Source organism: Vanessa tameamea, chromosome 9 (genome assembly GCF_037043105.1).
Source record: "Vanessa tameamea isolate UH-Manoa-2023 chromosome 9, ilVanTame1 primary haplotype, whole genome shotgun sequence".
Lineage (NCBI taxonomy): Eukaryota > Metazoa > Arthropoda > Insecta > Lepidoptera > Nymphalidae > Vanessa > Vanessa tameamea.
In genome coordinates this window covers 12664780-12687572 of record NC_087317.1, presented here as the reverse complement: position 1 = coordinate 12687572, position 22793 = coordinate 12664780, and the positions used below count along the sequence as shown (strand labels likewise).

The window sequence follows — 22793 nt, the reverse complement described above, 5'->3', positions numbered from 1 at the left end:
GTTAAATGGTCATTAAAATAAATACGAGAGTCATTTTTTGCAAAGCCCAGATCACTACACATTAACTTCAACTTTTTCAGGCAAGCCAAAAAATCGTCTTTTCTATAATTTTTCTATTTATTATGTATTCTATCGATTCATCGAGAACAATCTAGAATCTAGCTCGATTTTCAACATATTGTTCGGGAGAGTTCGATGACCATTACAAACCAAAATAGTTTATTTCTGATATGAATTTAAGGTCGACTATCGTTCGTAATTTTGTATTGTGAACAGTTTGATTGTTACAATGTTATAATATGTTTCTAAATATTGGAGAATATTCCCTATCTGAATGCTGTATATATCTAAATAACGAGTTTTAGTGTGTCGACTCCATCGACTTCGAAATCAATTCGATCGCAAAGCTCCTTAAAATACTCTCTACTGTATATTTTGATACGGACAACATAGTAATCCGTTAATGTAGGTACTAGCTAGCTCATAATAGTGGCTTAGATTTAACAGTTCAGACACACTCAGCCGTATTTTGCAACGTCGACAAAGGATAGACATCGCGAACATTTTGTTAAGGAAAAGTCTCACAGCGCTCCGCTGGCGGAATCGAGGACCCCGGCTGACGTCAAGCTATTCTCTTAATATAAGAGTTAGTTATTATATAATATTAGAATAAGATCATAAGCTCGCTCCACCCTATAGACCAAGCCCAGAGCTGCGGTGCGACCTCATTTTAGACACCCTCGGGATGGAAATCGTTAGGAGCCGGTGAATAATCCAATTTCAAGGACGAGTCTAGTCACTGACGCTGTCACTATAAATGTCATAAAAACCAACAGCATTTACAATAACAGAATAAATTTGTGGTAATATATATTCAACAGTATACGCACATGCGTAGACAGCGAAAAACAAGGAAGATGCTACTAAAGCTACGACTAGACCTTAGTGAACAACTAACGAAACTAAACGAATTATGTTTTGTTTCTTGTAGTAAGGGACGTATTATTGATTCCGACGGAATTTTATTAGACACGAGATCATAACACTTGGTGTCACTGGTGCCATACCGCTAGTAGAAGGCAGATGAAAATGGATGCGTGTCTGCCTATCAAGCTGCCGAGTAGACTTACGAATAGTATTTAATATGAATCTGTTCAAAAATAATCATAGTTTAAAAAATAAGGGCTCCATACAGGTTTCACCAATCAAATCCAAATATATTTAAGTCGAAATTAAGAACTTTATTTAATATTATAGCATTATTTAAATTGGTTCGAGCGTCAAGTCTACCACAGATTCGGTAAAAAAGCTTATTAAATCCGAACGAAATATTTCGTATTTGATAGCCTATAACATTTCTCGAAATAATTGCTATAACTGCAAAAACGCTTAAAAAATATCTTATTCATAGTAGTAAACTACCACATCATTGACGGTGCTTCTCGGTAGAATCTACTTTCCAATCCGGGGTGGGTTAATTCAACACTGTACCATGCCGAGTGACTTCAAAAGTGCTTATAAGAACCTACTTGAATGAAGAATGTTTCGATTTTAATAATATAATGCTACAAATAATAAATGAGGATATAAAATAAAACCAATTAATAAAGGAGATAAAATACGTTTATTTCTTAAAATTTGTCAATAATAAATCGAGTACGGGTAACCGTACCACGACGCGACGTCGCACCGAACATACGCAATATACACAACAAAATTGTTTTACATACTATTATCTAACGGAGTCACGCGAATAAGCAACTTTAATCCATTAGCGATAAAGTTGTTTTTACGATGTGACGTCTGACGTTAGACACCTATTAAGCATTTTAAATGCCTTATATCGTATTGATAGTTATGTCGCAGCCGACTACATGACTACGGTCTTAGCATGGAGATGGATGAACAGTACACGATTACATTATTTTTTATTGCAAATAATTAAAAAGTCAAAGATATATATGTATTTTTTAAAATTTAGAAAAACTAAATATACGTTATTTTTATATGCATTTCGAAATTAAAAAAAAAGTACAATTTAATGTCACAGATAAATAATAAAAATCAAGTTGCTTCATTAAATAACAAAAATGGACGATATTGAATGATATTTGCGTGTAGTCATGTAGCTTCAGTGCGCGTTACATATAGTATTTATACACTACACTCGCTCCCTTGTCTTTAATGTGTTAAAATTAATCAGGAAATAAGAAATCACTGGACCTATTTGGATGAAACTTAGACGTTAACATCAAATAAATTCACAACTCATTTTGTTTAATACTCAAATAAAATTTCTCACTCATACACACAAACATACAACTCTTAAGTCAAAGAACAGCATATTGACCTATCTATTATTACATCATTATCGGTCCAGCCGTTTAAGACACTAAGGGGCAAAACGCATATCTAACGTACACACAAACCATATATATCCAAAATATAACTCGCCGGCTAGGCCGGATACGAGTACACTCGGATCGCGTATATTCGAATAACTGGAGCGCTACAGATACAAACTCTTCGTACTAAAGCCTCGGATATTTTACAATTTAAATGCTAAATTTAAATTACTAAGTTATTTTCACATTTGTGAATTTTACTATTAATACAACGGTACCTTAGTGACACGATACGTACCAATAGGAGAGAATTTGTTAGTTAATTTATAGTGAAAAGGTATTTAATTGCTTCGAAGAAGCGGCATTAAAGCCTGGCTAAAATGGTGGCAACATACCATATGACAACATTGAAATATGAAGCTATGTCATATACATCAAGAAAAGCATTGCACATAGTTATGTATATATCGATAGTTATATAGAAATATGCTATTAAAGTACAGATCACTAAGATCCCGTCGTACACATATGCTATATGTATAGAATAGTGCTAAAATAAACATTAGTTTACAATTTTCATTATTATAATATTTATTCTATATATGTATATTTTTACACCAAAACCGAGAGTTTAATTTTAACAAAATAGTCTTGCTCTGATCATTATTAACTCGAAATGTTTTAGTAAAAAAATTAAAAAGTGTTGCCATTTTTTAAAATATTTTCTTTTTTTAGTCTGATGCTTTATTTCGTCATAATTGACAAAATAAGCCTTAGTGTGAAATTCGCGAATATAAGTTTCTGTATCTAATGTAGCATAGAATAAAAAAAATGTCGTCGAAAAGTTTCGAAATATTATTTAACATAGCAACACTACAAAAACATACATATATCCAGTGTTTATAACAAAAATTCTTATCATCTGTAATTAAACCGAAAAATAGGTGACAATTGTTATTACTATGTATGTTTGTTCTGAAAAACTCTATATAGAATAAGTTAAAATTTGGTATTTCGTAGAAAATAACATTTCAATGGAACAACAACGATTTTATTTTATAATCTTCTTTGGTTTTTCACAAGAAAAACAAAGTATGGAGACAAAATCCATTCACAAAATGGAGTCTTCATTAAAGTGCAATAAATTATAGGTTCCTTTTTTTTACATAAACTTATTAACTTTCGTTAAACTAATTTGATCGTTATTCAAGTTAAAATAAGACTTAGAATCGAACTTAAGATCTATACTCTATATTTTACACTGTATTGCAAATAAGGAAATCATATTTTTGAAATAAAATTTTATTAATAACGATTGCTTAAAGGCATATTTCCGCCATTTTATTTTATTATCTGTGACATATTCACATACGTCACAATTATTTGACAGTTCAAGTCATATATTTATCTAATTAGTTTTAAATTGTATTTGTACAATACGCTCGAAATTGTAAATTGATCTAACTGAATTCAGCTAATCTATTAAGTAGATTCATATTAAAAAGGTACCTCAACCTTTAGCATTCGACGTAACGCTGGTGCCACACAGTTGTAACTGATAAAAATAGTAGTTGTTACTCTAATGACTGGATTTTATTTACCAATCTGTAACTCTAGAAAGGTTACTTGAGTCAAGATCTCAGGGGTAATATTTTTTTTTTCTTAAGGTGACAAAGAAAATATATATATATTTTTAATGTATTTAAAATTCAATGTAACTCAATATAAAATATATATAGTCTCACGTTTTACAATTTTAATTAGATATATATGTATATACAGTCGACAATTTTCTCGTTTTCTCATTTAATACTTTCGAGTAATCTTATTGGGCGTACGAATGCCAGTATATGGCACCAGAGTCACGCTTACTGCCAAGTCCTATTAAGGCAGTTAAAGATTTTAAAAAAGTCAGTGCAACGATTCAACAAAACCTGAACATTATTAAACATTTTTTGTATTTCTCTAGTATGTTATCAACAATATCAATTACTTTAATACATTGTACTTCATGAAATTCGTAATTTCACTTATAATCAAAGTCTTTACATTAAAAGGGGTTTATTTTAACGCGAGAGAAATTCTAACGAATTTTATAAAACGATTTTACATTTAATTTTTTAGTAATTTAATTCAATGACATACATGAGACAAGCAAACCGTTCAACTACAGGGCTTTCGAGAGGTCCTTTAAGTTTAAATAGCAAAGATTTCAAAGCGTAAGCCGAAGGACACTTGTTTACAGACAAGTGTATACTAGCATTCAAGGTTCTGTAATATAATTAAACATTATATAAATTTTCATTTCATCATCCATATAATATATAATGAATGGACTGCACAATGCAGTAAATAATAATAATTAATTACTATATTTTCTATGTAACATCGATCAATTTTGAATAAGTTCGATACTGTAGCTTTTTTTTCATATTTTTATATGTCTGTGTTAAAATAATCATTCCATTTATCGTCTAATATGTATCTGTATATTTATTCAGTGACCATTATATGCGTTATATCTTATTATATATGTATTAGTGCTTAATTGGCCAAATACTATATTACTAACACAATAAATTATACTGTATGATTGCACTTTGAAGAAAAAAATTGTACAGTGAGCCTCAAATACACTGCAACATTTTTTTTATTACGAGCTAACGTAAAGTCGTATATTTGGACTTAATGTATCATTTTTAACTCTTAAAGAAAGCTTATATATTTGAAGTTCACTGTACAAAGTCACAGCACACATGCAATGTATACAACAACAACAAAAAAAAACTCATCCGACGTCAAAACGTCAAGTCCACTTAAACTAAAATTAAACGAAAATAACGCAATATGCCTTACTTAGCGTAAAACTTAAAACCACTCGAAACGACACTTTATACTTAACACTTTAGGGTTCAAAATTAAAAATTCACCTCTTACATCACTGTCTATTTATTGCTATACCACTGTCCCGCGCCATTTCGACCGAGGCATCCATCCGATCTCGTCGACGTCCACCAATGAATAGAATAGATAGCGTTATAAGAACGCATTATGATTAGTCCGTTACTAGCCGATGGGGGGTCGCGTAATCAGCGCGCGCTCCGATTGGTCGGTTTCTGTGCAGAGTGCGGGGCGCTAGTGTGCGTGCGGTTGCGTCGCGAGCGAGGCGCCTCGGTCGAGACGCGGGGCTCGGGAGGCTCACGTGGTCGCGGCGGGGCGTCAATATGCGCGCCGATCCTCTATATCCGATACCTGTACACACAAATAATTTTATCAATTGTACATTTTAAACTTTGCCTTGGATATTACTGACGTTTCGGGTTTTAACGGCGATCATACCTTTTTATTTTGCCAGAGTTGCTTCGGCCGTGGTCTCGAGTGGGGGGATCCGGCTAAAGAAGACATGATCGCGGTTAAAACCGAAACATAATATATAATTAATGCATATTGTTGTAATATTTTAACACAATCGCCAGCATAATTAATTTGCAATTATTTTTGAGTGAGATATTTACTCTATCTAAGAATCATCTTATAGCCGATTTCAAACAAAGGAGAATACATAAACAACTTTATATCGACACGTCTTTGGCCGAGATTTTGAACAATCTATGATATTCCTTATGCATTCGCAATAAAATTCTAATGAATATCGGCGAATTCGCTGTCGAAACTTTGGAAGTAAAACTAAACAGGATATTAGTAGTTAACTGGAATAGTGTCATATTGTAAATAAATATATATTCGAGTCAAGTCAAGTCAAGCAAAGCTATCAGAAAATCTAAGATCTGTTAGACGTACATGATGGTGCTTGGTCCGCTTGTGCGGCGGGTCGTCGGGCGCCTCCTCGATGACGAGCTCCCCGCCCAGCGACGAGCAGCCCTCCTCGCCGCTGTAGTTGCTGGAAGCATTTATGGACAGCGTTAAAATTTTCTTTCTAAAACTAAATGGCACCACGCTAATGAAATCAAATATGTTGCCTATCTGTAATTATTTATTTTTCATTTAAAATTAATCGATCTCATAAATTGAATTAACCTGTTATTAGATTTTAAAGAATTAAGCAATACTATAAATTCGGCTTTGTATATTTTGATAACATCGAAAATCTTTATTATTCCCTTGTAAATAATAAGAAAATTATTATTGTATGTAGTGGTATAGTTACGCATAGTAGGGCTCGTGCTGGTGCAGCAGCAGGTTGGCTGCCTGAACCTCCTCCTCGGGGATGGTGACCAGTCCGCCGCCAGCCGCGCCTACCACGTACTTCTCTGTAACCGAGCACTCCAGCTATATTAACTACGCACTTTATACACAGACACACCTTTGACTGGCGCATCACGACAAAGGGACCTAAAGCATTCAATACAAGGCAATCCTTGTCGCATACTATTCAAAGTGTTTTACAGATATAATAAATACACTTTGAGTTGGATTAAAATTGTTTTTATTTTTTAATTACATATGTAGGCGGAAGGGGAAATGTGACACCTGTTGATAAATGGTCACCTCTACCCACATACATTGGCACCGTAAAAATATTAACAATCCCTAATGTCATCCTATTTACAACTAACTAATTTAACTTAGTGATAGTAAGGGTAAGTGAGCCAGTATAACTTCGGACACAACATACAACATCTCAGTTCCCAAGGTTGGTAGCTCATTGGTGATATAAGGAATGATTATTATTGACAGTGGCGAACCCTTACAATTGATAGCCCGTCTGTCAGCCCCTTAAGAAATTACAATGTATCGCATATACCTTCCCGCTCCCCGCCGGCGCCGTTGGTGACGACGGTGATCTGGTGGCCCGCCATCACCAGCCCGCTGCCGCCCGCGCCGTACGACACGCCGGCGCCTGCGCACACATACCACACTACAGTTTTATCATCGCCGAGGGGCTTGGATTATATACATATATGTGTATATATATGTATATAACCCAAGGCCCAACAGTAAGCGTTCTTATCGCTTAGTAGTGATTTTTGCTTATAGAACAGAGCAGGGCTGAGCGAGTACCGATACTGACTTCAAGATTAATTAATGATGACGAAATAAACTTACCGGGTGATCCTGGCGCGCTCTGGCTGACTCCACTCCGCTGAGGGAACAGGTACTGCGTGGACTGGCTGCTATTGCCGTTGTTGTTGTTCAGCCGCTGCTGTCCGGCTTGCTGTAACATACACACAAACACTAGTCAGTATTTGTCATAACCAAAGTATATACTTATATTAGCCTGTCCTTCTAGATTTTAATATGTAACTTTTTATCATTGAATACAATTGCATTGCTGCAATTGCAATTGCAAATTAGTACTATAATTTAAATAATTACTAAGTCTGGCTTCAAATATCAATCAATAAAACTAATCGAGCTAATCAGGTATTTATAGTAGTTTTGTTTGTACAAACTGAGATCCAACTCTCAATTGTTAGCAAAAAATTGACAACAGAAAAATATTCATGACCGAGCAGAGATACGTATCAATTTATTTACTATCAAACTAAAATAAAAAATAGTTGTAAGTTTTTAGTGTTATGAAAATTAAGGAAACGATTTCTCTGTGTTTTATAAATAAACCACCTGCTGGTCGTGCTCCTCTCCGGTGAAGAGGTCGGGGGTGGGCTCGCGGGACAGCTCCTCGGGCGTCACCAGCCCCGACACGCCCACCTGCGACGGAGACGTCGGCGCGCTCCTGCGGGCGAGGCCACGTTAGGCGAGACTACTTACTCAGCGTAGTGTACTCTATATAAACTCATACTGATTGATATTATAATAATGCCTTTAACTATACAGACATGAATTTCTAATTGTTTTGTATTATATGACCGAAATACAAATATTTGAATTATTTTATGTCCATTGGATCTCGGTAAAGTGTTGATCCTACTAATTAAAAAAATAATATTCCAAAAAAAAACTATACCTAGAGGACATTCAAATGACTACCCATACTGAAATTAAACCAACGTTTGACTAGTTGGGTGCCAACTTCTGTAAAACATTTTATATAAACACAAATTGGGCACAAAAAACTGAATTATGCTTGCCTTGGCGTAATCTAAAATGATTAACATTGTTTATCTACAGAACTCCAGCAGGACTTTCTAGTAATTAATAATAAGATGCAATGTTTTCTTATAATTACAATGAATGTAGTCCTTGACGTGTTTATCATTAACTTATATTTATATAAAATTTATACTTCATCTTGTGTTTGACAGAAAAGGAAAATATCGTAAAGGAACTTGCAAGTGTCGGATGTAATCCGCCGAATAAGCTCTTCTACTTCTCGTCATTTAGAGAGACGAGATGATCCTTCTCCAGAAGTGGGATATCAACAGGCTGTCTTTTACTTTACAAGATTTTTTAAAAAAATACTGATTGTATTTCACCAATATGATCAAAGACATTAATTTATCAACCAAAAAACAGCACCTATTGCTGGTAATTTTTTTATCAAAACATTTTATTGTAACACATATTATATAAAGTTTATATATAATTGTACCTTGAAGATAATCCAAACGGAGCTCGGAACTGAACGCCCCGGGGACGCCTGGGACGGAAGGCCAGCTCGATGAGCTTACCCTCGCTCTGAGGATCGATGCGCCAGAAGCTACCCTTACCGGGCTCTTCCTGACTGCGTGGAACCTTTATGAAGTATCTGTAATGAATGTAACATATCATCAATTATGAGACTAGTGATCACTTGCGTTTGATGTTTTCATTACACAGAATGACTATTTTTAAAGTTGTCTATAGTTGCTCAGTTATTTTTACTGTTAGTTATCATGAACTTGAAAAATTAAATTGAAGTCCATTTCATGTTATCATTTCAGGAATTTTCAGTGACGGAGGAAAATATTTTTCACCAATTTATACATATTATTGCTGTTACTCTGCCTCAATCACCCTTCAAAACTTAACTCTACCATCTTGAACACCGAGCTGATGCTAAGAATTTTTCGAGAGAAAAATCCAAAAATGTTTTAATGGGATTTGAACCGTGTTCTCGAGATTTGCTTTAACTAAACAAGCTACTCACTCTAGTTGGTGGCTGGTCCGCCCACGAGGAATGCCCTTTATACATTTCACAGCATCAATGTCTATGGGCGAAAGCGATCACTGTGTCAAGTCATCTATCAAGTGACCCATTTGCCGGCCCCTTTTCTATCTGTGTGTAAATATAATTCCAACTCACCGGTTAAGCGAGAGATTGTGACGTATCGAGTTCTGCCAGCCCTTGTCCGCGGTACGGTAGTACGGGTAGTGCTTGGTTATGTAGCTGTATATGCCGCTGAGCGTCAGCTGTTTGTCCTGCGCTGAGGCGACCGCTTGCACGATCAGCTGGGCGTAGCTGAGAAGTACAAGTTTTTTTTTTATATAAGACATCATTAAGTATTTGTCAAAATTTATAAAGATCCAATGCTTTTATGACGCAGTATGACATCAGTTGAGGTCTTTAAGTACTATTAGTAAAACTATTTAGATCAAAATTTCGAACAGAAGGCAACTTGAAATTGAATCTTGCAAAGAGAGAGCCTACTATAGTATTGAGGTATATTTTTGACTTTGATGAGTAAAGTATTTTTATATAATTAATTGTAATAAGTCAACAGTGGTTGATGATGTTTTCCGACGTTGAAAATTGCAAAGTAATATTAAATACACAATTGAACTATTATTTATCGCACAGGGAAAGCGAGTAATGCTGACTCCTCTATTTTCATATCACCGTTCGTACCTGTACGGCGGCTTAGCGTCGTCTCGGCCTTCGCGGTGCTCGCGCGCATCCCGCGCGTCGCGCGCGCTGTACGCGGAGTCAGATGCGGACGAACTCTGAAATACGAAAATTGCAACGTGTATTCCTGAAACATTATCCGTACCATTTATGATATTGTATTACTTGTAATGGAATATTGCAGTGACGATGGTCATCTGATATCAGTCACGGCGGCAGTTTTCATCTGAGCCTAGCAAATTACGCTGGATATATTATAGCACACATATGATTTTTGCAAACACAGGTGCACTCTCGTAATCCGATGGGACGGCAAATCCGTCACGACCAACTCTACGTGCTGTCTGCGAAGCGGCACTCCCGCTTAAGCACTGCCAACTTTCCAGACTCCAGGTTGCTACGAAGAATTTCACGTAAGAATAAGTAACCCGTTAATTTTGACTTGATATACACACGGTTTACATCCAAGACCCCTCAGTTTTCTTCTTTATATTCAAGCTACTAGACCAACGAGGAAACATCAATTGGAATATTAATATTCAAATAAAGAGATATTTACAAATATATTGAAAAAAATCCCAATCAATTATGGTATCATATATGGTTAAAGTTTTAATCACTTTCATAGAGGTTACTATAGCTTAGCATCATATTATACTTACAACCTTTTAATATTTTATGGGACAGTAGACGTCTTTAGACATTATAATAGTTAATTGTCTATTTTGTCTAGTATACTGTCCCTCAAAGAGTTGAACATAACGTTACAATATAACGCTAATCCTAAATGCATGTCTTTAATACTCACAGCGGTTCCATTAGAAGTCGGTCGCTGGTGTTCCGCTAAAACTGCGTACTGAGCGACAAGACCCAAGTCGGGATGCCGTCGCCCCGATGATCCAGCCCCTCGGGGAGATGTTGGACAACTGTTTGTGGCGCTAATTGTGCCTGAAATTTCAAGATTATAATAAGATGTGCGTCCCCTTCCGGTTTTTTCATTTAACTCTTCTCGTGAGGAGTTGGGTATCTTGCTGATTCCAGACGATGTTGCAACATTATATCAGGGTTCCTTTATCGTTGAACTCACAGCACACTCAATTTTCAATCGATAAGAATATTAGTAGTGGGTGATATTCCTTCAACAATTACAAAAGAGCTGAACATTTTGAACAGGTTTTCTTTAATCATAGCTAATAATGTTCTCATTGTATCAGTTTTAGAGTGCTACACATAATATAACAAATGATATCGGAGGCTAATAAATAAAACGTACGGAACGCTTATTGGCTTCTAAAAATACAAGTCTTGTGACTCTTGAGTAAGTACCATTAATATCATAATTCATAATACTATTTATTAATTTCAGCTGTGATGTCTCAGTGATTATGCGCCCGTCTTAACCGGTGATTATGGGTTGTTTATAATCCATCTCGTGTTCAGCGGTGAAGGAAAACATCGTAAAGTAACCTGTTTGTGTCTAATTTAATGAAATTCTGCTACATGTGTATCCACCAAACTGCATTGGAGCAGCGTGGTATAACTAACCCCAAACCCTTCTCCTCAAAGGGATGGGGAGGCCAGCAGTGGCACATTAACAGGCCGTTACTCTTAATATTACAGTTGGGTCATTGGTGTAATCATGATCAAAGTCACCAGTAGGAGAAGGCGCAGGGCTGCGACCATCATTGTCCGTCGGTATCGAGATGCGAAGAGGAGGTAAGGGAGGACCAGAGCTGCCCGACCCTCCTCCGCTCTCTTCTACCAGCGACTGGAACTCTAACCGGATGTTTGTGGATGGAAAGCGTAGAGTGCATCTGGAATTAAAAAAAAAACAACATGTCAGAAGACCATTTCCTTTAATTGTAAGATTCAATGTATACAGACAGGTTTATAATAATAGGTACGATTGATACAACAAAATAAATAACGAAAAGTGAGCACCCATCTGACAGACACTCGACTTAGCCTCGTATGATCTCAGATCATTCCGGCTACCTAGCCAAAGGAGGTTTAATATAAAAATAATAAAAACATTTATGGCAACATAGCACCTGTTTCGTTTGATGACTATTTTGTAATACACTGATACCTACATAAGGGATAAGGGCAGGATGATCACCTATGTATATCGTCCTATATCTCGTATATAATGTATGTATATTATCTGGTTAGTAAATATATTATTATAATTAAATAGATACTGTACAGTTAAATAATAAAATGGCAATTGTGAAAAATATTTTGATTTCTGAATTGTTGCTCAATAACGTGACAAGATTTTTCCATTATCTTTGTTTAACAATTATATATTTTTTTTAAAATATGTACTATAAAATTAATTTGTTAGTTATGAAAGTAAAATAATCTGACTCATATAATTTTAAATCCAATAAAAATAACGAACAAACTTTGACATTTTGAAACATTCATTTTACAGGACAAGAAGAACTGCTATCCTTTTTATATCCAGATGTATGAAAGAGACAGCGTTATTGTTAGCCCGGTCGAATTTACAGACAGCACAATAGAACAAGCGTCTCTGTAGGAATAGGTTAAAATTAGCTGACAGGCTGACATCGATCAACCTGCGCCTATAAACGTTCACGTTGATTCCACGAACTGAATTTACCATCATTGTGATTTTATGTGATGCTTGTGTCACGCGACCATAATGGTTTACACGTTACTGTAACAACAAACCGACCTTCAAAAACACATCGATGTTTTAAAACTGGAGATATGGACGTTTTGAATTTTAACCTAACACAAAATATGAAAAATAGAACGAATTTAACAAAACTTCACCCCACCGGGGTGTAAAACGGTGGTTGGAAGTTTGTGCTTTATAAATGTCGTGCGGGTAAAGCCGTAGGTTCAGCTGGTATTGAATTCACAGAGGAATCATAACTACAACCTTAGTTTAGGATACCGAAAGCCTTCATAATTCAGACCTGATGATCCTTGTGCATATAATATTTGCCTAACATATTTATTACCTAACATGCGACAGTGACAATCAATCTCGGCTATTTCCTTCATCTCATTGTTATTAACCGCAGATAACTAGTTATTAGTGCAATTTGCAACGTCGCCGGCCCGTCGGAAACGAAATAGATACAAGGAATGTATCGCGTAGGCAAGTAACTTACTACAAAGTCGAGTCACTCTTTTCGTCATTCTGTAAAACTCTGAATAAAGAAAGAATAAAGAATACAATAAAATAACATGTTATTAAAATAGTTAGGTAGCGGAGATAAATATTCAAGAGCTGCGCAAATTCCACCAGCTTTTTTACAAATATTTTTTTATGATATCGGTAGGTGGACGAGCAAATGGGCCACCTGATGGTAAGTGGTCACCACCGCCCATAGACAATGGCGCTATAAGAAATATTAAGCATTCCTTACATCACTAATGCGTCACCAACCTTGTGAACTAAGGTGTTATGCCCTTTGTGTCTGTAGTTACACTGGCTCACTCACCCTTCAAACAGGAACACAATAATACTGAGTACTGCTGTTTGGCGATAGAATATCTGATGAGTGGGTGGTACCTACCCAGACGGGCTTACATAAAGCCCTACCACCAAGTTCCATTAGTGGTGGACATGTGACAATTTTTGACACATGCTGGTTTTAACGTGATAGCTTTAACCGCCGATCACGGGATGATTTAGAAACACCAATGAAAACACAATGAAGATTTGATCTACAAATTTCGCCAGTCCTATTTGATCTCTTGGTTCATAAAAGAGGTCTTAAAGTCGTCATCAAATCAGCTGACAGTATCAGCTGATTTGATGTCCTACTTAAACATGGTGCGTTAATCATCATGTAAGTTCTGAACGCATCAATCGATTAAGATCATATCAAGTAATATATTTGTTAATCGAAACGATTGCTCATAGCTACGATTCGAGAGCGCGGTAATCCAGCTGTCATTTTATATTAATCATATGACTCAAATTCACAAGGATGATGATGTCTTCCAAGAAACTAGACAAATGCGCGGGACTTACATAGCGCACAATTGTACACGATCACATGTACCTATTCTATATTTCAGATGGTATGACAAATCTGAAACGAACAGAAACAGCTTCTTCTGTGTCGGGAGCAGGACCAACCGCAGCATGGGAGGCTAAATACTGCAACTTCACTTAGTGGTAAGGCTGGGCACCCACCCACTCGTCACATAGTGTACCGCCGAAAAGCGATACTTAAAAAGTTGTTGTTCCGGTTTGAAGGATGAGTGAGCTAGTGCAACACGCACAAGGAGCAAGGGATACCCAAGGTTGTGGAGCAAGGGCCATGTAACGAATAGTTATAATCGTAACAGTACCAATGTCTATGAGCATAACCACCACTTACCGTCAGGTGGTCCATTTGCCTGTCCATCAAGTTAATTTACAGAAAAAAAACCTTCATTTACAAACGTTTTCATATTTGCTCGTCTACCTTCTTAAATTAATTTAAAAAAATGATATATTAGATGTAAACAAATAATCACCAACTCATACATCATAACGAGCGCCGTAATGAGACCGTTTAATTGTTTAACATCCATTAGTGGAGTAAGACTGGCTCCTCACTGTACAAGAACGAAATCGCGCTATACTTAAATAAATAAATATATATCTTCTGATGACGCATTACCTACTTTAGCTTTACGTCACGATAGTAACTATGTTAGATTTCAAATCATACGGATCTATAGTTTCGGAGATCTCGTGATGAGTCAATCAGTGGTATTCCGCATATCGCATATACATATAATATAGATAGAAGACCGAAGTTTATATTATGAATGCGAAAGTATGACTGTCTGTCTGTTGCACGACCAAACCACTGTACCGAATTTGATGAAATTTCGTATGAAACATCTTTGAACCCTAAGGGAGAACTATTTTTTTTATGCTAAACCTGACACCCAACATCTTAAACAGGATCGAGAAGCAAGTGACTAATTTACCCTAATAAAGGTCCTGAATTAAGCCTTGTAGACGACTTAACTAACTAACCAAAAGGAGTCTTCTTGAATATTGCAACCGACATTAAAATCGCTAAGGACAGCGCTACGTGACGATATAACTCCATTGGACCGTGAGGTTAATAAGTTTACTACCATTCAAGTAATTGCTTTAATTAACACAGCTTTGCATCTGGCATAATATTGACGAGGTCATGTTTGTTTGTGTGCTCTTCGCTGATAAACACGAGGATGAAATGGCGCTACTGAGACGTTGGGTCAAAGTACTTGTATGAATACTATAAATACGTGATCCGTAAAATACATCCGGATAATGAGCCGCCGACAATGAGAAGTACAATAACTAGTATGTCAGGCTTTGATAATTTATATGAGTAGATAGACGGTGTGAAAGTAGTGGCCAACAGTTAGCCACAAAGTATACGCACTCTGGTAAAGTAGTATAAAGTTTGGTGATTGTCAACGCAGCTGCCATGCTCACTAAGATAATAAAGTTCACTCGTTTGTTTCAGTTCTTTTGTCGTTCGACACTCTATCTATATACATATAATAAAATTGGAGTGTCTGTTTGTAATATTAAAATAACCCATTTTTACTAAACGCATATGTGTGTATACACGATACATGTACCAAAATAACAATTTTTACAATTTTTGTCTGTCTGTCTGTTTGATCCGACTAATCTCTTGAACGACTGGACCGATTTTGACGGGACTTTAACTGGCAGATAGATGTAATAAGTAGTAACTTAGGCTACAACAATAACTTTTTTGTTAAATCCAAGCGCGCACGAAGTCGCGGGCACAGCTAGTCTACAATATAAAGAATCTAAGATGTCAGGTACATTTTGCGTTTCTATCTAAAAAGCAATATTTTATGTTTGGATATTTAACAAGTGGAGTGGTGCCTTCCCAGACGAGCTCGCACAAAGTCCAACCAACGTGCACCATACTCCGTCATAACCCCTCCAAATCTCACCCAGTGATCGCCAAACACACTTGTAAACAGCCCAACAAGTTACACGTTACATTGCATCTTGATCAACAGTAATAAAATAGATGCCCTAATCTAAGTTACCATTCCCGATAGGTAAGTGAATTTATCAATGTTTTCAATGATAAAATTCAATCCTATGTCGACGAATGCATAGAACACAAAACACGGCACGCACGGCAAACTAGCGACATACATCTTATGGAAAAACCCCGAGGTAAAATGAGCCACGAATATTGTAAAACATTCTAATCGTTTCTTATCTTGAATATCATACATTGCGTTCGTTGAATTTTATTTTCATCGTTCACGTCGATATGCAGCCCACTGTACCGTTTCAAGTCAACAATAACCGAGCAATTACGTCGTTCCTAGAATAAGTAGGTAGACCCTGTATCTAGAAATAAAATCGATACGGTCTACCGCTATACTGTACTGCATTCGACGCTCACATTTGTTATCATTTTCACTCGTATTCGCCATAAAAGGAAGGCACAGTAAGCGCCCTCCGTTACGAAGTAAGGAATGTAAACAAGATCAATGTTTACGAGAAAGAAAATAATATTTATTACGATGAATTTATTTACAATATATCTTAATTTTTTTGTATATGTGGCTCAAAACTTGTTATTGGACTTTAAACTAGTTCCACACCATCGATTGAGCTGTAACTTCACACACATTTTGTTCCAGCAGCAATACTATGTAAATTAATGGTTTTTATTTGTAAAAGTATGTTTAGATATACATATATTAAATATATATAATATTCCATAATCGTTTCTATATTAAATATTAAATTCTGAAATGTGTGTTTGTAATTAATCTTAGCTTCGGATAAAATGTTAGTACTTGAATATCAACCAATGCGCATTGGAGCAGCGTGGTGGATTAAGCTCCAAACCTTCGCCTCAAATGATAGAGGCCTTACCCCAGCAGTGTTCATGATGGGTTGTAACTTTTTTATTTACTTTAGTATATTGTAATATGTAATAAATATAAAACGTGAATCAAAAGAGTAACCAAAAGGCCGCCGATTTCAATTCAGATAAGAAATCTTTATAGTTTGGTTATAAGTATACTAGCTATCCATCCCGTCTTCACACCGATCCGGATCCGGGGTTCAGGCTAGTAAAGTTAAAATTTTCAGGTTTTCTCTACTATAATATGCATGTTTTATACCTACATATAAACCTTCATCTTCAAGCACTTTGTTTATTGATGAAAACCGTTGCGTAGTATAAAAGATCTATACGTGCAGACGACGGGAAGCGATTTTGTTTCATACTATGAATATATAAAAAATAAATATAATATATCTACCGTAGGTATATCCACGATAAGTCCCCCGATCATTTTCCTACACAAGAAGCGTCTGCTCAGTGGGGGACATTTCCGAAGCCATTACTGAACTTTATTGAAACCATTTCATATAAAGGCAGTATTCTCACCCCAAAGGGCAAAGCTAACAACAATAGTCATAGTCATACTCATAATAATTAATTATATTCTACCAGTATATGAAAATCTGATTTATAGTCGAGTTTAAATCAGATGAAATTGCAAAGCGCAACTGCTTATATTATATTGGTTATGTAATTTTAAGTTAGGTATTACAAAAAGAAAATATTTTAGATAGACATTTGAATAAGTTTTAAGGAAGATGGTATTATGTTTAACACATAATACCATCTTCCTAATGCAAAGACTACTAATACTAATGTTTGGTGTATCGTCTTCTTGTTTGCTGATTCGACATAAACATGGCCTACGTCTCTAAGCGAAATACTGACTGACTCATCACAAAATCTCCAAAACTATACGTCCGATTTACATTTAACTTATACACTCTTTTCTACTATATACTAGGAAAGGATTTATGGAAATTGCAACTTTGAGATAGGCAAGTTTGAGACTAGCATTAGTTAAAACATAAAACAACTATTTACCATGACGCATATAAGTCTATAATTAATGAATTATATTTTGATTATGCTTGGAAATATACCATTATCTATATATATGCATATTATATTGAAACCGGGGTTTGAACCCAAGTCCACGGGATCTGCAAATGAGCAAGCCTCATACCCAGTGAGTTGCACGTACTGTATCATATTAGTATTTGCAAGTTGTATACGTATACCTATAGCGCAGACGTTTAAAACGATTTAAAATAATTCCACGACACATCGATGACTTATCGCTCGCTGTATCTTATCAAGAATTGCGGACGCTTAACCGCTGTTTACGAACGAGCGGCGAAAATAGATCGTTTGTATGTAAACAAAAGTTTTATCTGTAGCGTGTAGTACGGTATTAGACTAAGGCCAGCGCCACAGTACCCGAACGACTGTTGTTATTGTCAACAAAATATTGCACCTAAAGTATTTAGTTCCACAAGCAACCAATAGAGGGTTGCGAAATAATTTAATTCACGCGAAAGAACAACTGGAAAAAAAATTGCCGCTGAGCAAGAATTACTTGGTTTGACAGACTTTTTCTAACAAACAAACAAGGCTTAAATTTAAAACACACATCAAAAATTGAGCCTTGCCCGGATTTAACGAACTATCTTCAGTTAAAATTCATGGTGCAATCATGGCGAAGTAGTAAATTAAAAGTAGGTAATAAATCCCTCTTTTATCAAATAAAAATCTAGATTAATAATAAAATAACTGTTTAATTTTAATTTAAAGTCCTGGGTTTTGCCGTTCCAAAAAAATAAGTACAACAATGTTACAATCCTTTAAGCGTGGCAATAGAAAAAGCCTATACAAATATATTTGAGCAATTTTATATCTTTAACGCGTTGTGGCGACGCACTTGGATTTTAGAGATTCAATTAGATCATAGGAAGAAGCGGGAATAGTTGGGTATATTTCACCACCAAGTAAACATATTGCTTACCATTGAGAAATGGTGATCAATTTACTCCCGAACGTAACTCGCAGACAACCGTTATGCACCTCAGAGTTTGGTCATTATCGATAATTGAATTCGAACCGGGACGAGTCAAAACGACACACGGGGATTGTCCCGAATGTTGTAATTTAAATTTGTACGACTTCGACATAGTACATACGTACTTCCTCATTTCTCACTATTATACCTCAACATAAAAATCGATTTCATTGTTCCATTAGTTAGTACGAACATACTCATAACTCGCTACAGAACAAGATCGTGAAATGGCAAATAGTTATATGCGACAGATTTTAACATTTAAAGGATCACACGTTGTTGTCACGGACGGAGTGCTACTAAACTCGTTTCAAGAAACATAAATATTATGTATAAAGAAAACTATATTTAATAGGCCATTGTTAGTGCCAGCAACGTGTAGGTAATGCAAAGAACTCTCTTATAATAGAAAACCGATCATTCTTATCGGCTAGGTTAAATTGATAACGCATGTAAAGTATAAATAATCATAACCACTTTTTTTTACAGAAACATATGACGATGTCTCCGCGACCAATATCATAGGAGACCAACCAAAGCAGGGTATATTAAAGTGCCAAGTGTTTGCGCAAATCCAGGTGCACTCTCTATTCCGTCACTCATAATCCGATGAGACGGCGAACCCGACGCAACCGGAAAGAGTTCAGACGCAGGACCAACAGCTTTACGTAACTTCCAAAGCACGGGAGTGTACACACTTCCAACTACCAGACTTCGGGCTGGTACTGAGAACATATGGACGGAAAAAAACTTTTTATCGGTCAGACCTGGGGTTTGTACACAGAACCTCGGGATATGTCGCCTTATATCAAAACACTAGACCAACGATTCAAGCAGTCAAGAAACGTATACATAAGATTGATTTATGCTTAGAGTTTTAAAATTAGACAACGGATTTTGATGCGTTTTTTTTTAATAGATAGACTGATTCAACCTTAAATACATTGTGTATTTAATATAGATCAATATAGCCCTTTGCAGCATGTAATTTAAATAAATATTTTCGAAGATATTACAGATTCAAAATGCAGGGTCATAGCGGTTAGTATAATAACTGTATTATATTTAGTATCAGCATTGCACCCATGCGAAGCCGGGGCGGTTAGCTAGTAATTAATATAATATAATAGAATATTAATCAATTAATACTGTTAATGACTTCTTTACTTGGTGAATGGCATTGTGCAAGCCCACCAAACAGCGATACTTAGTATTGTTATGTTAAAAGGGCAATTAAATTATATTCAAAATAATTAATTATTTTGTTATTATTGATTCAAAGGGCGAGTAAGCTGGTATAACTACAGGCACAAGGGACATAACAACTTAACTCCCAATGCTGTTGGTTAATATTTTAACAGCGCCAATGTCTATGGATGGACACAACTAACCATCAGGTGACATCTCAATTTTTCTGCTTACTTCCTTACTTCCTAAAATTATATAAAACTCTACACATGAAAATCATAGCGCACACATTTTACATAGAGTATGAATATAGTTATCATATAAACATAATAAATTTAATAGCAGTTTTAATGCAAAGTAGAACATCCAACTATTAAGATTTTTAATTAACATGGTTATTTTTATTACTACAAGTATTTAAAACGGGATATTTACCATGTTTTTTATTTTTATTTGGTGGAACTCGATATTGTCTCGTGAACATGACATTCGTAGATAATGTCGAAATATCGAACTCAGATCCAACTATTATAATAAATGTATGGAAATTCGTTACTTTATCCGTCTGTCCGTTGATTAAACTGTCACAGCTCCAAATAACATTACGTGAATCAATACCGGCTCTTGTTTACGCCGCTTCGGTACACCACAATGTTTACCATATTTATGCGAAAAATATTCAACTCTATATAAAGGGAATAAGGTTTTAAATGCATCAAACGTTCGATGTAAATGCGTTTTAACTTGATGTTTAATGATTGTTCTATTATTGTAATGGAATAGTGGTCAAAAGTTTATCGGTATGTTTTAGCATAGTTTAAAAACGCTTAATGTACTTTGATAGTGTTTGGAACATAGTTTGTCTTCCTCTATCGAATATCATATTTCTGAAAACAGAAAGAGACACATATTTCTGTGTATAAATTTTCGCTCCAAGTCGTAAGGGCGAAAGATATTAAATTATAATTCACTTAAAACTATGTCATAATACGAAGGTAGGTTTTACGGATACCTCGTCACTTACGTCCTTTCAGCGATTTGACAATTGAAACTACTGTTTCAAATTATAACGTTTATGATTACCTACATATACAAACTATTAAATCTGTAATGATTCATCCATATAAAGCAATCGCTATTTATCTTTAGATATTTATATATAATCACTGAATACAATAACAATACGAACGAAACAACTACATTGAAACAAACTATCACACAAACACAAAGATATGTCATCTTTATAAAAAGACTAATCAAAATACAAACTAATGTTGTACGCTCGTATGCTACATCGCTGTTATGGGAAATTGAATCTTAAAGCATTACAATAAGACTATTATTAATGAGACTAACGTCAAATGGGAAGTGAAGAGATGAATCTAGCTTTTATATTAAGCGTGATCAAGTCCATATATGTACGTGTAAAAATAAGACTGGTCGTCCAGTTACAAGTCTGATAATATAAGTAACTATATCACGTTGGAAGTAAAGTGTCCCAGCTTCCGTATGGATTTTTTTAAATTTTTATTTAGTATTGTACACGTCACAATCTGTCATATAACTGCGAAACATAAAGTAACAAACATATGAACAAAGTAACAAAACAAGATTAAATATATATATACACACACATATATTATTCTAGTATTATTTACATAGGACGCATAATTTTCTCTCTCTTCTCAACCAAGTAAAGTTACAAAGGAAAATTCACTGTACTCGTGTATATAATTAGAAAACTAGTTGCTTTTATTCTGAGTTCTTAATGCTCCAGTAAAAAATAAATCGTTCATTTAAAACTTGACACGTTTATCTAGTCTCAAAAACGTACGAGGCCCGTAAGACCTGTACACGTATCCCAGAAACGTATTTATTTGGATCTGTGGGTTGACACTGAAAGTAGATATGCTTTGAACAGATTAATTGGATAAAATTAACGATATCTCCTCCTACTTGAACCGCGGAGCACGCCTTATAATCAATCCAAATCTCCCGGTGCGATCTCGGTGAAACTATGTAAATCACCTACAAATTTTCAATCTCTATATATCATAGTTTATATTGAAGCCGACAGCCAGTCAGTGAATTTTTGACATTCATGGCTTATTGCACATAGATATAATAGTATTTTTCAAAGTATAGAAAACAATATGAGTGCACGATACAAATCTTTTGAGACGAAATAATTTCAGCACTTAGATTCTATTTTTTTTAATTAATGAATTCTCGCAGCAAGCCGACTTTATATAGAGACGAACGATCATAGGAGCTAGGAAAATTTATTGATATACATTTTTCAAATGTTAAGTTTCATCAATAACAAGCCTAAAGATAAAGATATCGTAATGTTGAGGAAACTTAATGTCATGAGTTCAAAACATTCTAGCAGCCGATTGGAAAAAAAAATTACTTTACAAGTGCAATCTGAAGATTAACGGTGCTCCCCAAACTCTAAAAACTATAGAAAACGATTCATTTGTTTGTCATAGAAAGGCAGATTTGCACCCAACAACAAATATGTGGAGGAAACACAATGTCACTTGACCAACAAAGAACTATCCGTG

General features: G+C 35.4%; 1 protein-coding gene across 2 annotated transcripts in view; it reads right to left on the bottom strand.

Moving 5' to 3' along the window:
* Nucleotides 1-1605: 1605 nt before the first annotated feature.
* The window catches only part of LOC113402072 (forkhead box protein K1), a 57777-nt gene continuing 36589 nt past the window's right edge, over nucleotides 1606-22793 (bottom strand). The window contains exons 2-13 of one of the 2 annotated variants that reach the window (XM_064215738.1): nucleotides 11746-11906; nucleotides 10901-11040; nucleotides 10096-10190; nucleotides 9553-9708; nucleotides 8860-9015; nucleotides 7932-8043; nucleotides 7413-7521; nucleotides 7111-7206; nucleotides 6514-6616; nucleotides 6147-6246; nucleotides 5685-5737; nucleotides 1606-5597 (exon numbers count right to left, since the gene is read on the bottom strand). In XM_064215738.1, coding sequence (XP_064071808.1) covers nucleotides 5585-5597; nucleotides 5685-5737; nucleotides 6147-6246; nucleotides 6514-6616; nucleotides 7111-7206; nucleotides 7413-7521; nucleotides 7932-8043; nucleotides 8860-9015; nucleotides 9553-9708; nucleotides 10096-10190; nucleotides 10901-11040; nucleotides 11746-11906 — 1294 coding nt within the window. In that variant the 3' untranslated portion in view covers nucleotides 1606-5584. The remainder of the gene's footprint in view (nucleotides 5598-5684; nucleotides 5738-6146; nucleotides 6247-6513; nucleotides 6617-7110; nucleotides 7207-7412; nucleotides 7522-7931; nucleotides 8044-8859; nucleotides 9016-9552; nucleotides 9709-10095; nucleotides 10191-10900; nucleotides 11041-11745; nucleotides 11907-22793) is intronic. The other variant, XM_064215739.1, reaches the window with a different exon arrangement.